At 40.6% G+C, this 17,761-nt stretch overlaps 1 protein-coding gene across 1 annotated transcript in view; it reads right to left on the minus strand.

Moving 5' to 3' along the window:
* Nucleotides 1–750: 750 nt before the first annotated feature.
* Nucleotides 751–17,761, minus strand: part of LOC142187284 (uncharacterized) — a 91,828-nt gene continuing 74,817 nt past the window's right edge. The window contains exons 18-23 of the mRNA XM_075261510.1: nucleotides 16,891–16,992; nucleotides 10,828–10,955; nucleotides 6,628–6,766; nucleotides 3,683–3,762; nucleotides 2,871–3,012; nucleotides 751–1,494 (exon numbers count right to left, since the gene is read on the minus strand). Of these exons, the coding sequence (XP_075117611.1) occupies nucleotides 1,480–1,494; nucleotides 2,871–3,012; nucleotides 3,683–3,762; nucleotides 6,628–6,766; nucleotides 10,828–10,955; nucleotides 16,891–16,992 (606 nt within the window). The 3' untranslated portion in view covers nucleotides 751–1,479. The remainder of the gene's footprint in view (nucleotides 1,495–2,870; nucleotides 3,013–3,682; nucleotides 3,763–6,627; nucleotides 6,767–10,827; nucleotides 10,956–16,890; nucleotides 16,993–17,761) is intronic.

Genomic DNA, 17,761 nt, shown 5'->3' on the forward strand with positions numbered 1-17,761 from the left:
CCAGAAAATGCTGCATTTTGAAAAAAAAAAAAAAAAAGCCAAGGAAACAGAAAGGCAATATACTGCAGATGTAGACATTATATGATTATTTACAGATTATTGACTGTCCTGTAACAAAAGGAGACTGTCTATTTGGCAAGAATGGGAGAAAAAAAAGTGTCAATGCTACAAAAATTAAGAGTATACGTCTGTAGCCTTTATCTGTAGTCTCTTTAGGGCTCATAAAGACTTATTTAAATGGTCACTAACTTTTCAGACAACTCTCATTTGATAGAGCGTGTGATTCTGGATCACAATATTACGTTCTTTAATTAAAAATATGGCTGTTCTCTGCTGGAAAATCCTCTCTAAATTCCTGCCAGTATGTGTCTCCCTTCAGTTCTGTCTTCAAACAGTGACGTACGTAGCTCATTCTCATTGCTGCCTCCACAAACATCTGCAAACAGTTTTTTCTATGCATTGGACTGAACATTCTGCACATATAACATCTTAAAAGTTAAGAAAACAGGTGGGATATTATTCACAGACAACAGTCAAATTTATTAACTCCACTAATAGATGCTCTTTTCCTGTGCCAGGAGTCTTTTTAACTGCATGCCTGCATATTTTTGTCCTATATTTGAGTGTTCCTGGACCTCCTCTATTATGCTGGCTTAGGTTTTCCGTAGCTATTCTACAGTTACTCCTGGCAGAATTATATGGAAATAAACCAGTAGTAATTATAATGGATAGGAGAGGGGGTAGTCTGATCCTTATTGTACATACACATGTGAGGGAGAAATATAAAATGTGCTGCAGATATAATAATATCAGCAGCAGCAGAAATGCTGATAGGACACAATGTATGAAGGCTGCCCAGCAGATATTTCAACTTTTCAAGAAAACTGAGGTCGCCTTTAAGCTAAATTCTTACTAATGTAAATACTATTGCTTAGGTTGATTAAACTGTGTTTTTGCTGAATTTTACACCATGCTAAAAAAACGAAAAGGAAAGTGCACAAGTGTATCAAGCTGTCAACTGCTAGAGTATATGTATACAAATGCAGGAGGAATCTATGACTGTTCAATGTATCTTGATGAGGTTTGCAAAATCCACATACAATACGCAGAAACAACCCTGATTAGGCTGTATTCTCAATCGGTGGGTGAAACGGTGCTGCACAGATGACCTTTTTCATCTTCTTGATTTTTAAAGCACCTGGGTCTGTCGTCTTCTTTATGTAACTTCAATAGTAGCGGTCCATTTGTCCACTGATCAACTACTATGTTGTACCAGAACATCAGCTCGACGCAGGTGTGAATTTAACATTAGATGTATGGAACCAATGCTCAGTCATAGAAATGTCTGCAACTAATCTGCCACATGTGAATATACTCTTGCATTGTGATATATATGCTTTTACGTAAATAGGTAACATATTAGCTAGTAGTTATCTTACACAGTTTCTGTATTTGGGAGAAGCAATTCCACATTCCTTATCACTTTGAATTAATCTGCAAGATGGAAAAATAAAATACATCAGATTATTACAGAATAAATTGTAAATATACGAAATATACATGCAAAAATAAAACAACAAAGTAACAAAAAAGGAGTTGTTAGGGTCCATTCACGCAGAGGAAAAATAGTGAGGAATTTGGTGTGGAATTTTCCACGTGGAAAAAAAAGCCTCCCATTGATTTCAATGGGTTCTGCTTTTTTTTTTTTCCACTAGAGGAATTTTATGCGCGTATCACATTGAAAGCAATAGGTAAAAAAAAGCCTATTCTGGGATTCTGTTTTACTGCGCTCACTCTGACATGTGATTACGTGTCAGAATGAGCGCAGCGTTACTCCGTCTGAAAGCAGCCTTAAGCCTACATGGCGGACAATTAGTCGAAAAGACCATCCTGCTTCTCTCAGTCCAGTGATGCACCCTTTTCTCAAAGTCTTTCATGTTGGCAAAACGTCTTTGAGTGCATCATAGAGGCATGTCTAGTAGAGATGAGCGAACACTGTTCGGAACAGCCGTTCTGAACAGCACGCTCACAGCACGCTCCAATAGAAATGAATGGGGGGCCACACGGTGGCTCAGTGGTTAGCACTGCAGCCTTGCAGCGCTGGGTCCTGGTGTTCAATCCCACCAGGGGCATAAAACCATCTGCAAGGAGTTTGTATGTTCTCCCCGTGTTTGCATGGATTTCCATACCATATTTCAAAAAAGACATACTGATAGGGAAAAATGTACTTTGTGAGCTCTATGTGGGGCTCACAATCTACATTTAAAAAAAAAAAAAAAAAAAAAAGAAATGAATGGAAGCGGCCAGCACGCGGGGGGTTAAGCGGCCGGCCGCCGGCAAAGTCTGCATGCCAGGTGCTTTCATTTATTTCTATGGGAGTGTGCTGTTTGGATCGGACGATCCGAACAGTGTTCGCTCATCTCTAATGTCTAGCAGTCTTTAATATTCCATCAAAGGTACACTGCCCAAAAGTAGCCTCCGAGAGCCATTTTATTGGGGAAAGCACTGTTAGGGTGCATTCACAGGGAGGAAAATGGTGCTTTATTTGATGCTGAATTTTCAGCACTGAAAAAAAAGCCTCCCATTGACTTTTTTTTTTTTCCACTAGCGGAATTTTCTGCTAGTGAATAAAAGTTAGCAGAACCCAGTGAAATCAATGAGGCTTTTTTTTCAGCGCTGAAAATTCAGCGCCAAATAAAGCGCCATTTTCCTCCATTTGAATGGAACCTTATGCCCATTAGTCTAATCAGACCACACATGCAATGATTTACATATCTGCCTAAGATATACATACATGGAAAGTTTTTTAGGTGCATTATGTTTTTTGTCAATGAGAGAAATTATACAAGAATTTTTTTAATTTTACTCACCATTTTTAATACCGTTGATAAGTCATCTTGTGGGGACGGCTGAGTATTTGCACTATTGCAGGACTTCTTTAATTCACTCAGTAAAACCTGCCATGACTTTGGCATGTTTTTTGATTTTAAATGGCTGCAAAAGCTGTCCCATCTGGAATATAAGAATAAGAATCTAACATAAAATGATTTTTTACGATGTGTACGTACTATATGCAACTAACCAAAATTAAAGCTTTGAACATTCTGTCAATTTACTAATGTTACAATGTGCTGCTGTACAGACGGACACCAGATGTATGAAGATATGCCACAATCTTTTTTTAGATTGTTACAGAATCCCACAGAAAAATCCTTGGGACACATTTATTAAGATACTTTTGCTTTTTTTTGGTGTATATTGCACCTTTTGTGGTGTTTTTTTTGTGGGTCTTTCTCCAAAAAGACCCCCGAGTATAATAGTGCTTATGGGGCCCACGGCGTCACTTACCGATTCCGGCCCCCGCCAGGATCGGTAAGTAAGTAGGGCCCGTTACCGGCTGGTAACGGCCTATTAAAAAAAAAAATGTAGCGGTAGCGGCTGTCACCAGGCCCCTAATGTTCCAGGCCCTGTGGCAACCGCTACCCCTGCTACCCGGTAGTTACACCACTGATTATAGTAACCACCTACCTCAGTTCAGAACTGTAAATACATTCACCCCTTACATTAATATTAGACCCAATATCAAACCCCTACATTTAATGTATATCACACACATGACTCCAATCCCCTTTGTACGTAAAAAAACAAGATGCGAAAAATCTACAAAACACATAGTACATACCTTGTTTTGTGAAGTTTGAATAAATGTTTTTTCATTTCCTTCATCAAATCCATTACAGCGTTATCAATGTTTTCTCTTGCCTAAATACATATTAGTTTTTATTTTTAATATCAGCTTTAGAAATTTTTGAAGTAAATATTAATAATCTTTATATAGTGCCAGCCTATTTCACAGTGCTTTACAATAGGGGAAATTGCAAAAAAATTAAAAAGACAATTAACTAAGCATGAACAAAAAATATAAATTACCAAAGCATGTACAAAAAAAAAAAATAAACAATGGAAGATGATGTCTGCTCAAATGAACTTACAGAATAATTTTATATTTTTATTAGATATATATATCTAATATATATATAGAGAGAGAGAGAGAGAGAGAGAGAGAGAGAGAGAGAGAGAGAGAGAGAGAGAGAGAGAGAGAGAGATGCATGCCAAAATTAATATAAAGTGGAGATATTTGTGACTAGGGTAGCTATGTTGTTGAGGACAGAAGAAAGTGGGGATATCTATCTGGGTGTATATGGGCCAGTTAATATGGTTATATGATGTAGGCTTGTGGAAGAAATAAGTTATTAAGACATGCTTAATGGTGTTTCCAGGATTTAGTTTTTTATGGTCTATCCTTAGAATAGGCCATAAACATGTGGTTGGAAGCTAGACTGTAACCAGGCAAATAGTGAGTTAGGTGAGAGATGGTGGACTTGTTAAGATGGACATGTTACTTGACATAATGGGGAGTAATGAGATTGGGTGAGTTGGACGGAGAATATAGTCGAGGGATGGATTTTTAAGGATGGGTGTGATGGTAGTGTGGATGAAGGAAAGGTGTCACTGGTTAGAGATAGGATGAAGAGGTGAGGTAGGGCTGAGATAAGCCAAGCACACAGGAGTGAATATGAGTTTCAGTCGGGGAGCTTTTTAATGGTAATGGTAAAGAAACAGGTGATGGGAGAAGTGCATTGCAAAATTGAGTACAGTGGTTGAAGGAGTGTAGGCTGTAGATTTAATCTCCGTTTACTGTCCTCAATCATGACTATAATGTATTATATACTATAGACCAGGGGTGCCCAATACGTCGATCGCGATCTACCGGTCGATCGCAAAGGACGTATGGGTCGATCGCGGGATGCAGCCAGGGATCCCCAGTGTCTGCTTGTTCACAGTGCAAGCTGAGAGTCGACTCTCAGCCTGCGCTGTGAACAAGCACTCCAGACACTTGCAGGCCGGGCAGCAGCAGTTCTGGGGGATGACACGCTCCCCCCTCTTAGGGATGCAGGGAGCCGGGTTGCTGCTTGTTCACAGCGCAGGCTGAGAGTCATCTCCGGACACTGCCAGGCGGGGCTGCCGCAGCCTTGACTGCAAACGAGTGCAAGGCCCTGGCCTGCCAGTGTCCGGAGATGACTCTCAGCCTGCACTGTGAACAAGCAGACACCAGGGATCCCTGGGTGGCCACAGAACGCCGCTTTCTCCTGCTCTCACGCTCCGCCCGACCCTGCCCACATGCCCAGCCCCGCCCACAGACACACCCCGGGCCCACACACAGGCCTGCCCCGGCCCCCGCCCACAAGAAGTGGGTAGTAGATCTTTTGCCTTGGTCAGTTTATAAAGTAGCTCACATGCTGAAAAAGTGTGAGCACCCCTGCTATAGACACTATTATATTCACTGTATATTGTCCTCATTGTGTGTACAAACATCCTCTGTATGTAGGGAGAACAGTATATACAGTGAGATACAGTATACAGTGAATATAACAGTATCAAACTTCACATCTGCATTGTTAGGTCCCTCTGTCTCAGATTCCATTAGAAAATCCAGTAAAACAGAGATTATAGTCAGTAGGGTCCACCTGTCATTGTTGGCAGATGTGAATCAAACCTTACATTATCTCCTATCAAATTGCTTCTGGAAGTTCTCAAACCCTTCTCCACCCCATCAAGGTCCACCCTACTTCTTTCTATGACTACAGTACTGCTAAAGATAATAATTCTGTTTTATCTAGGGTACTAAAAGTGCAGTGATCCTACTAATACTACAAATGTAAAAGTTGTGTGTTTGTTACTTTTTCACGCAAAAATGGCTGGTGTGATCTAGATGAAATTTGGCACATAGATAGTTTGTAACCTCGATTAAAACATAGGCTCCTTTTTATCCTGGTAAATGACATGGCTTCACGACTTATGAATTTATGTTCATATACTATATTAAACTGCTCTTGGCAGCAGCTTATCTCAGGTTCTGATAAAGCCAGGGATGTTATCTCTCTCTATGTAAACACACAGATAACATTGAGTCCATTGTAAACAAGTATTTGCATATTATCTGATCTGCCTCAGTGCTGACACACTGGATAGGAAACCCACCTTTAATCCAAATTGGCAGTTTGCTAACATGCTGAGAAAAAGAAAATCTAATTTGTCGCAAAATTGTAAAACCATGAGAGCTATGAAGGTAAGGCGTCAAGCGGCTCTTAGAGCAGCCGAAGCAGGCGGAACATCGACACCAACTACACACTCATTATATGACGTCCCAGCGAGCTGCTGAGATGCCGGAACAATAACATGCACGGCGCAAGGAACAAGTTCAGCAGCAGGACAGCTTGAGAACTGCTGAAATGCTGGAGCAGGCGGATCATCGATGCCAACAACACACATTTTATGGCATTCCAGCCAGCTGCTGAGATGCCGGAACAATCACAGGCATGGTGCGAGGAACAAGTTCAGCAGCAGGACAGCTTGAGAACTGCCGAAATATAGGCGGATCATCAACGCCAATAACATGCAGACGAAGTCGCGGGCAGAGGCTAGTACAGTATAAATCTACCACTGACATTGGCTGTCTAATATTTGTGTGTGCTGTGTGCAGAATCTCCAGTGTATTTCTTTGAGCTGCAGCTTTATACCTTCTGCTTTCATTCTCTTGAAAAAGTGTAAATCATTAATAATTACCAGTTGTTTTGCATAATTCAGGTCAGTCTGGATGTATGCTGGTATGAGAATGTGCTTTTTCAATATAACTTTTTTACTCTGTTTTAAATATTTTCCAACTGTATATTCAGTGATTGGTTTCATCTGTCTGCCAAAGTACCTGCACAAAATCCAATATAAAATGTCAATCAATAGGTACTGTATATTCTTTTGTGAATTTTTTGATAGAAATTCAATTGCAGTTACAGTTCATGTCTTTCCATGTCATTAGCAAAATCATGAAGAGGTTTTTTGATGTGTGTAAGGTAAGTTCACACAGGGTTTTTTTGTCCGTAACCTGAGGCGGAGGCCGCCTCAGGTTCCGGACCAAAATATAGGTAGATGCGACTGGATGCCCATTCATTTGGGCTCCAAATTAGGCCCAAATGAATCGGCCTAGTCGGGAGGGAGTGTCTTCAGGAGGATGTTGCAAAGCGAATCCGCCTGAAAGAATGAGCATCTCGCTTATTTTTCCGGGAGCCAGAACAAATGGCTCCCGGAAAAAAGAACTGACCGGCTCCCATTGATTTCAATGGGAGCCGTCTTTTTGGTCAAGATTTTGAGGCGGATACAGCCTCAAAATCCTGACCACAAAACCCCGTTTTGTGGTCAGATGAGCGAACCCCAGAAGATTTGTTTCATCCTGTGTTTGGACGAAGCAAATCCTTGGTTTGGTCCAAACTTGTTGAAATAGAACCAGAAAAACATGCATTTATGTTCGCTGTTTCTAATTTTTATTTTTATTTTTTACATATTTTTTTTTTAGAACATAACATAACTACTGGGGTGTGTAATATATACCCCAAAGTGGCCACTGAGGATAGTATTATAAAGGGTGGTGGCCACTAGGGAGATCTTTGTATGTACTGTGGGAGCCACTGGATAGAGCGTCATGTTTGTACTATGGGGAGCAAATGGGAAGAACATTTAAAATACTTTATACTTTTAATTACATTATACCATGTGGGGCACTGGAGAGCATTATATCTATGGGGAAGGAGGACTAGGTATAGCTAGTGGGAAAAGCACTATATTATGTGGGAGGGCACTGAGGAGAGCATTATACTGGGTGTGGGCACTTAGTGTTGGCCAAAAGTATTGGCACCCTTGCAATTCTGTCAGATATTACTCAGTTTCTTCCAGAAAATGATTGCAAGCACAAACTCTTTGGTATTAATATCTTCATTTATTTTGCTTTCAATGAAAAAACACAAAAGAGAATGAAAAAAAAAAGTCAAATCATTGATCATTTTACACAAAACTCCAAATATGGGCCGGACAAAAGTATTGGCCCCCTCAGCCTAATACTTGGTAGCACAACCTTTAGACACAATAACTGCGAACAACCGCTTCGGGTAACCATCAATGAGTTTCTTACAAGGCTCTGCTGGAATTTTAGACCATTCTTCTTTGGCAAACTGCTCCAGGTCCCCCCTGAGATGTGAATGGGGCCTTCTCCAAACTGCCATTTTGAGGTCTCTCCACAGGTGTTCTATGGGATTCAGGGCTGGACTCATTGCTGCCACTTTACAAGTCTCCAGTGCTTTCTCTCAAACCATTTTCTAGTGCTTTTTGAAGTGTGTTTTGGGTCATTGTCCTGCTGGAAGACCCATGACCTCTGAGGGAGACCCAGCTTTCTCACACTGGGCCCTACATTATGCTGCAAAATTTCTTGGCAGTCTTCAGACTTCATAATGCCATGCACACGGTCAAGCAGTCCAGTGCCAGAGGCAGCAAAGCAACCCCAAAACATCAGGGAACCTCCGCCATGTTTGACTGTAGGGACCGTGTTCTTTTCTTTGAAGGCCTCTTTTTTTTTTTCCTGTAAACTCTATGTTGATGCCTTTTCCTACTTTTGTCTCATCTGACCAGAGAACATTCTTCCAAAATGTTTTTGGCTTTCTCAGGTAAGTTTTGGCAAACTTCAGCCTAGCTTATGTCTCTGTGTAAGAAGTGGGGTCTTCCTGGGTCTCCTACCATACAGTCCCTTTTCATTCAGACGCTGACGGATAGTACGGGGTGACACTGTTGTACCCTCGGCCTGCAGGGCAGCTTGAACTTGTTTGGATGTTAGTCGAGGTTCTTTATCCACCATCCGCACAATCTTGTGTTGAAATCTCTCATCAATTATTTTTTTCGTTCACATCTACGGAGGTTAGCCACAGTACCATGTGTTAGGAGTATTTAGGTTCATTGCTTTCTATTTTTCTTACCTGGGGAGTTTTTGGCTGCGCGGTGTCTGGGGTGGCATCCTGGCGCTGCGGGGTTGTCCTGTCGTGAGTATTGGTGCACACCTTCTGACTTGCACGTGCGCACTGATGGTAGGCAGCTTTATCTCCTGGTTGATTAGTCTGTCCTCCCATTTGCACCTGGGAGGAGTGGTCTCTACTCTGTATTTAAACCCATGCCTCCCATGGTTCTGTGCTGAGTGTCGCTTTTACAGAGCTAGGCCTTAGCAGGAGGAGTAGGTGGTTATCTTGGATAGAGGAAGTTCCGTGGTTGATTTTTGGGAGGTTTGGGTGAACGAGTTGGTTTGTGTGTTTTCCCTTCTGTGTTCACCAATCCTCCCTCTGTGTATAATTGACTGTGTGAGTGAATTGCCTTATCCTTTGATTTCTACTCAGTTTCCCTGTGTTTGTTTCCTAGTGTATGGTTCCTTCCCATATTGGTTTGGGGGAATCCTTTCCCACATTTTTCCTGTGTGCTGCTTGTGTTGTTAGTCAGCGCACACCCTTGTCAGTCCCTGTCAGTAGCAGCTTCACTTGTTCGTTAGGGGTGACCCCCTTTAGTCTCCAGTCCCTAGAGGTCTTATAGGGCATTCCTTCTCCCACTTCTCTCTAGGCCTACGGAATCAGTGAGCGAGGAGCTGTCGGGGTCAGGCTTAGCCTGAGTACAGCCGACCCACACCCGTGAGGCAGGGACCGGGATAGCTAGTGGGAGTAGTGCAGGGCGAGATTCCTTACTGCTATCCCTTAGCCCCGTTGCAGCTACCTGGACTGACATAACACCATGGGCTTTACACTTCTTGATAACACTGCGCACGGTAGACACAGGAACATTCAGGTCTTTGGAGATGGACTTGTAGCCTTGAGATTGCTCATGCTTCCTCACAATTTTGCTTCTCAAGTCCTCAGACAGTTCTTTGGTCTTCTTTCTTTTCTCCATGCTCAATGTGGTACACACAAGGACACACGACAGAGGTTGAGTCAACTTTAATCCATTTCAACTGGCTGCAAGTGTGATTTAGTTATTGCCACCACCTGTTAGGTGCCTCAGGTAAGTAACAGGTGCTGTTAATTGCACAAATTACAGAAGCATCACATGATTTTTCAAACAGTGCCAATACTTTTGTCCACCCCCTTTTTTATGTTTGCTGTGAAATTATATCCAATTTGGCTTTACCAAAGAATTTGTGATTGCAATCATTTTCTGGAAGAAAAGGAGTATTGTCTGACAGAATTGCAGGGGTGCCAATACTTTTGGCCAACACTAATAGAGCATTATGCTGTGCCTGGGGAAACTGGGAAGCATTATATGGTTTGGCGATTAAAAATTAGTTTTTACTCCTACATTTTTCACTTTAGGAGCCAATGGCTCCAAGATTTTATTATTATTTATTATTTAAATTTTGAAGAACTTGTATAGAATAGACATCTCATGACAGTAATTTATGAAAAGCTGGCCATCTCATGACATATATGAACATGTTTAGCCTTAAGGAAAGTTAAGAAAGCACACATTTGTTTACTGTGTGAGAGCTAGCCCACAAGATTGCATGCAAATCAATACAATTCTTAAATACAATTAATTATTTGAGTTTTGGATCAGTGCTAAAATTATTATTTCTTTGGCAATTATAACCTTTCTAGTGAGTAGGTCTATTCAAATTATATTTTGATTTCTTTATAATAGTTGTCAATTTGTTGTTCTGATGCAAATTTGCTGCAGTCACCACTAGATAAAGCTTAGGATCTAACTGCATACTGTTATCTGCAATGGACATGCTGGAAACTTGCATTCTCTAAGCCACAACATATTTGGCACTGACTAGACTTTGGTCTTCACCCTTTATCTCTGCAACTACCAGGACGGAGCTGGAGGATGGGGCTAGTAGTAGCTGTGTTGTCAATGTCATAATGTTAGATCAAGGACTTGTTTCGTGCCAAGTACTTCAATATTTACCATTGCTGAGCATCAGAGATGACATCTTGGATGGACTGTTTAACAAAAATCCTTGAATCAATGCTTTCATATCCTCGTATTTCAAGTACAGAATTCAATTCTTGGGTAAACAAGTCAATGACATTATTCTGGAAGAAAAAAAATATGTATTGATATTTTCATGTTTTATAGGTAATGATTGTATATTTGTTTTATTATTATTGTATATTTCTCCACCTTCACCCCATTCTGATTTTTTTCCAGCTTCCCAGAACATTGTACAGAATATTAAATGTTACCATTGCATAAGGTAAAAATTATAACTATGTGGCTCGGTTTCCAAACCTTGAAATTTTGTATTCATGGCAAGAAAACTCCTTTGATCTGAATCCCATTTGAGAACCTGTGGTCAATCCTAAAAGCAAGTGGACAAATGAAAAAGCAAAAAGTGTGATAACTCAAACCATTCTACTGTAGTCTAACCAATGCTTTGTCATCGATCCAGATTTGGCTGATATCCAGTATGCCAGGGTGAATTGCAAAAGTCTTGAGAAATAAGGGTGAACTCTGGAAATATTAGTATTTACATAAATTTGATGTATTTAACATATTACATTAATGAATGTAACTCAATATACCATAGAAACATCTGACTAAATATCAAAAAACACCCTGAAAACCAAAATTAGTTTCAGGCTCAAAATATTTGGCCATGACTCTAAGGATAAGGCTCCATGTTGCGGAAATGCAGCTTTTTTTTTGTTGTTGCAGATTTTGTTGTGGTTTTTTTGAGCCAAAGTCATATATATATATATTTATTGTCAGGGTCTGGGGTTGCTAGGTGGGGTGGTATGGATGCACAAGTTCAGTTTCTTTAGTCTAAAACAAAGGTAGAGTTTATTTTCATTCAAAAAGGTAGTGCAACAATAAAAGGATAAATATACAAAAATAAATCCCTGCCCGGCTAGGCTCTAATTAATCATAGAATAGGTTACCTCACCTAGAATAACAGAAATCCAAAAGCCAGTAGAGTCATTCAGGACACAGCTCCAAAAATCTGACCTCTCTGTTAGCTCTCCAGCCAAGCTCTGCCAACAGTCTGCTGCTGGAGCAACTTCTTAAAGAGGACCTTTCACCACTTTTGGGCACATGCAGTGTTATATACTGCCAGAAAGCCGACAGTGCGCTGAATTCAGCGCACTGTCGGCTTTCCCGATTTGTGCCCGGTGTACAGAGTTTACGGTGCCGGTACCGTAGTGCTCTATGGTCAGAAGGGCGTTTCTGACCATTAGCCAGAGATGTCCTTCTGCCTCGCGGCGCCCCTCGCGCTGTGCTGTGGAGCAGGGAGGAACTCCCCCCTCCCTCTCCTGATAATAATATGAATTCAGCGCACTGTCGGCTTTCTGGCAGTATATAACACTGCATGTGCCCAAAAGTGGTGAAAGGTCCTCTTTAAGCCTCCTTGATGAGCAGACTCTCTGCAGCTAAGTCGCTGCCGGAACATCCCCAAAGTGTGGACTGGAAGGGGGTGGACTGACAGGTCGCTCTACCAATCCTACCTGCCATTCCTAAAAATCCAGCCTAGTAACCGGAACTTTGAAATAACTCTCAGCAGACAATAGTTATCTGCTGAGAAATGTTCTTTCTGAAGTTTTCTCATCTCACCCATCTTAGTAGTCTGAGTGAAATGTACACCCCCTCCATTACCTGACCAGCCATCGGCTTACAATATATATTTATGTTGTGGAGAAGATAGCTTTGTAGCACCAATGGTGCGTATTCAACCAGTCATAGACAGGGACACAAATTTGTAGCAAAACAGGTTTATTTAGAAAAAAAACCCCATCAAAATAAATAAACCTTTAAGTCAGGCACAAAATGAGCAAAATAAAATACAGCCTTAACTTCAGGCATAAGGAGTGAAACAAAATCCTGCTCATCTGAGCACTAGTTTAAGAATAGAGTACTAACTGTACATGTGGCTTGCTACCAGCCACATGAATCAACAAAAAGAGCACAAAACATGCTCACCAGTCTCAGTGTCAGGACAGACCCAGGCACTTCTCACTCCCAGGATCTGCCCTGAAGTGCAGGCTCTGCAGCCTTTTATGGTCCAGGTAACAAGCTCAGGACCTGGGGCTGAAGCTTACTCCAGCCACACCCTGGACCACGTGATTCCAGCACTTTGCCTGTCACCTTCCCACAATATACATTATATATAGATCTTATTCACATGTCAATGTTTTGGTCAGTGATTTGCATCAATGATGTTGTACCAAAATCAGGAGCAGAGAGAAAACTTATAAACAGGTGCAAATCATTATATTATTGTCTACACTGGATTTGGCACACAATCACTGATGCAAATCACTGACCAAAACACTGATGTGTGAATACGCATACAAACTTGAGATTTCACTCATAGAATGGGCTGGACACATCTGGACAAGCTATTTCAGGAAGAAGAAGTGACGAGAAGATTTGGGATCTGTATGTCCTTCAGCGCCTCCCCCCCCCTCCCCAGTCTCCACCTAGATTTACATCTACAAGTGATGTTCACTTGCAATAACTGATGGGAGAGAACCCTTATCTATATATACTAGGGAGACAGCAGCAATGATGAGCCTGGCAGAATGAAGGGATGGGGGTGCGGTTTTAACCCTCCACACTACTGTCCCCTTACAAGGTGTATGCCCTAGTCTTGAGTGCAAGATAAGTAAAGTCATATAATGTTACAGCAATGATCTGTAATGTGATGTCTTTAATTGCATTGCAGCACCGCCATGGGGAAAATGATCCTACAACGTGCCTATTTATATCAATGGCTGACTACAGTATGTAACTCATAGATGTGCCACAGGTGCTTATTGTAGATGTCCCAACTACAGTTACTAGATACATATGCTGAACAGAAGTCTCCTTACAAGTAACTTAGAATTCACTTTTCTAAGAAATAGAATATACAGTCCTATGAAAAAGTTTGGGCACCCCTATTAATCTTAATTAATTTTAGTTCTAAATATTTTGGTGTTTGCAGCAGCCATTTCAGTTTGATATATCTAATAACTGATGGACACAGTAAGGTTTATTGTACTAACAGAAAATGTGCAATATGCATTAAACCAAAATTTGACCGGTGCAAAAGTATGGGCACCTCAACAGAAAAGTGACATTAATATTTAGTAGCTCCTCGTTTTGCCTCTAGTCGCTTCCTGTAGCTTTTAATCAGTTCCTGGACCCTGGATGAAGGGATTTTGGACCATTCCTCTTTACAAAACAATTCAAGTTCAGTTAAGTTTGATGGTGGCCGAGCAAGGACAGCCCACTTCAAATCATCCCACAGATGTTCAATGTTATTCAGGTCTGGGGACTGGGATGGCCATTCCAGAACATTGTAATTGTTCCTCTGCATGAATGCCTGAGTCGATTTGGAGCGGTGTTTTGGATCATTGTCCCCGGCATAACTTCAACTTCGTCACTGATTCTTGAACATTATTCTCAAGAATCTGCTGATACTGAGTGGAATCCATGCGACCCTCAACTTTAACAAGATTCCCAGTGCTGGCATTGGCCACACAGTCCCAAGGCATGATGGAACCTCCACCAAATTTTACAGTGGGTAGCAAGTGTTTTTCTTGTAATGCTGATTTTTTTTGGACGCCATACATAACACTTTTTTGTATGACCAAAAACTCAATCTTTGTTTCATCAGTCCACAGGACCTTTTTCCAAAATGAAGTTGGCTTGTCCAAATGTGCTTTTTCATACCTCAGGCAACTCTATTTGTGGCGTACGTGCAGAAACGGCTTCTCTCTCATCACTCTCCCATACAGCTTCTCCTTGTGCAAAGTGCGCTGTATTGTTGACCGATGCACAGTGACACCATCTGCAGCAAGATGATGCTGCAGCTCTTTGGAGGTGGTCTGTGGATTGTCCTTGACTGTTCTCACCATTCTTCTTCTCTGCTGTTCTGATATTTTTCTTGGCCTGCCACTTCTGGGCTTAACAAGAACTGTCCCTGTGGTCTTCCATTTCCTTACTATGTTCCTCACAGTGGAAACTGACAGGTTAAATCTCTGAGACAACGTTTTGTATCCTTCCCCTGAACAACTATGTTGAACAATCTTTGTTTTCAGATGATTTGAGAGCGGGCTGTCCATGCTCAGCGACCATCAAACTTAACTGAACTTGAATTGTTTTGTAACAAGGAATGGTCCAAAATCCCTTCATCCAGGATCCAGGAACTGATTAAAAGCTACAGGAAGCGACTAGAGGCTGTTATCTTTGCAAAAGGAGGATCTACTAAATATTAATGTCACTTTTCTGTTGAGGTGCCCAGACTTTTGCACTGGTCAAATTTTGGTTTAATGCATATTGCACATTTTCTGTTAGTAATATTTCAGGATTGAAATGAGGTTTATTGTACTGTGTCCAGTTATTAGATACTAGCTGGTACCCGCGACTTCGTCTGCGGTGATTGTAGAAGTGGGTATATACAGGTGCGGGTAAGGTTTTCGTACTGTGTATAAGGTATGGGATATGAAATGTAAGTTTGTATCTTGTTTTTGCTTTAAATCAGAGAATACGTGAGACTTTTGTGTTGAAGTTAATTTGTATTTGAGCCGCTATATGGTGTTGTGAGAAACTTTACATAGTGACTTTGGGACAGAGGTATTTGAAGTTAACCCTTTCCCGCCGATGGCATTTTTTGATTTTCGTTTTTGACTCCCCTCCTTCTAAACCCCATAACTTTTTTATTTCTCCGCTCCCAGAGCCATATGAGGTCTTAATTTTTGCGGGACAAATTTTTCTTCATGATGCCACCATTAATTATTCTATATAATGTACTGGGAAGCAGGGAAAAATTCAAAATGGGGTGGATTTGAAGAAAAAATGCATTTCTGCGACTTTCTTACGGGCTTTGGTCTTAAGGCGTTCACTGTGCAACCAAAATGACATGTCCCCTGTGTTTCGTTACGATTCCGGGGATACCAAATTTATATGGTTTTATTTACATTTTGACCCCTTAAAAACAAATCCAAATCTGTTAAAAAAATTTTTTTTTTGAAAAGTCGCCATATTCCGACAGACGTAACTTTTTTATACGTAAGTGTACGGGGATGCATAGGGCATCTTTTTTTTGCGGGACTGGGTGTACTTTGTATTTCTACCATTTTCGGGAAATGTTATTGCTTTGATCACTTTTTATTCAAATTTTTATCAGAATCAAAACAGTGAAAAAACGGCGGTTTGGCACTTTTGACCATTTTTCCCGCTACGGCGTTTACCGAAAAGGAAAAATATTTGTATAGCTTTGTAGAGCGGGCGATTTTGGACGCGGGGATACCTAACATGTATGTGTTTCACAGTTTTTAACTACTTTTATATGTGTTCTAGGGAAAGGGGGGTGATTTGAATTTTTAATCCTTTTTTTTGTTTTTAATATTTTTTTTAAACTTTTTTTTTTTGCATTTATTAGACCGCCTAGGGTTATTGACATGGGTGGGCGGTGTCGCGGATTGTCAGAGAGGTGGGGGTTGGCAAACATGGCTGCTCCTGAGCGTTATAGAGCGCCTCCTGGAGTATCGTTAAGGTGAGGGGCAAAGTGGTAAAGTATATGTATATGAGATTGTGTGGGGTTAGGGGCTAAACTGTAGAGAGCAATATGAATTTTGTGGCTTGCTATGGTCCAAAGTGTGTGAGATTGCAGAGATGGTGATGTGAGTTTGGGGTTTGTGGGGGTCCTTGGAAAAACGTATGTGCGCTATTGTGACGAAAAGTAGCCTATTGCGCAATCGGGTGTATTAACTATGTTTGTGGAAAATTTCAGCCAAATCGGTCGAGCAGGTTTTGCGTGATTGACTAACAAACATCCGAACACACAAACCCACAAACATCCAAACTCACAAACTTTCACATTTATAATATTAATAGGATATCAAACTGAAATGGCTGTTGCAAACACCAAAATATTTAGAACTAAAAATGATTAAGATTAATAGGGGGGCACAAACTTTTTCATAGGACTGTATTATCCACAGTGTAAACAGACAAATAACCAAAGAGCAAAGGGTTAATACTCACTTTAAATACTTTTACCAGTTCAGCTATTTTCACCTTAAGAAATGCAAAGATTTCACATTTTAAATCTTCTATGTTGTGTAAAATAATCCTGGATATTTTCACCTGAAATAAAATTGTAAGTATAAATGAACAATAAAACTGTCAATTTACAGTTTTATAATAATCCATTTCTCAAATTCAACAGGTTTCAGTTTGGGAAGTACTAAAAATTTATAAAGTGTGTGCGGATCAGTCAGAAAGTCACTGACACAATATTTATACAGTATTTTACACCATAAAAACACTTTGACAAGGGGCAACACGGTGGATCAGTGGTTAGCATTGCAGCACTGGAGTCCTGGGTTCGAATTCCGCCAGGAACAACATCTGCAAGGTGTTTGTATCTTCTCCCCGTGTTTGCGTGGATTTCCTCCCATTCTACAAAGATATACTGATAGGGAAAAATGTACTTTGTGATCCCTATATGTGACGTTTTGGTCACAATTTTTCAAATATCAAATGTTTTTGTAAAAATGACAGTGAGTGGATAAAAGACGAGTTTTGTTTACACATGCAAATAGCCATAACATTTAATTTTTATGTTGAACCATTTTACTTTTATATAACTGTATGAGGCAAGCTGTATTATTTTTATTACTAAGTTCACTAATTACCATAATTAATATTTCCAGTAAGTTCAGAATGTGTCCTAGAAATCTCAAGAAGTATCATCAAGGTTAGTGGTTAGGGGAAAATAAGGAGGGACAGGGTTTATGAACGAGAAAGAAACCAACCTAAGAACCAAGAAAGAAGAGAGGAGCCATGCTTATGTCCAGGAGGAGGACCATACCTAAGAACCAAGAAAGAAGAGAGGAGCCATGCTTATGTCCAG

This window comes from Leptodactylus fuscus, chromosome 1 (genome assembly GCF_031893055.1).
Source record: "Leptodactylus fuscus isolate aLepFus1 chromosome 1, aLepFus1.hap2, whole genome shotgun sequence".
In the NCBI taxonomy this organism is placed as follows: domain Eukaryota; kingdom Metazoa; phylum Chordata; class Amphibia; order Anura; family Leptodactylidae; genus Leptodactylus; species Leptodactylus fuscus.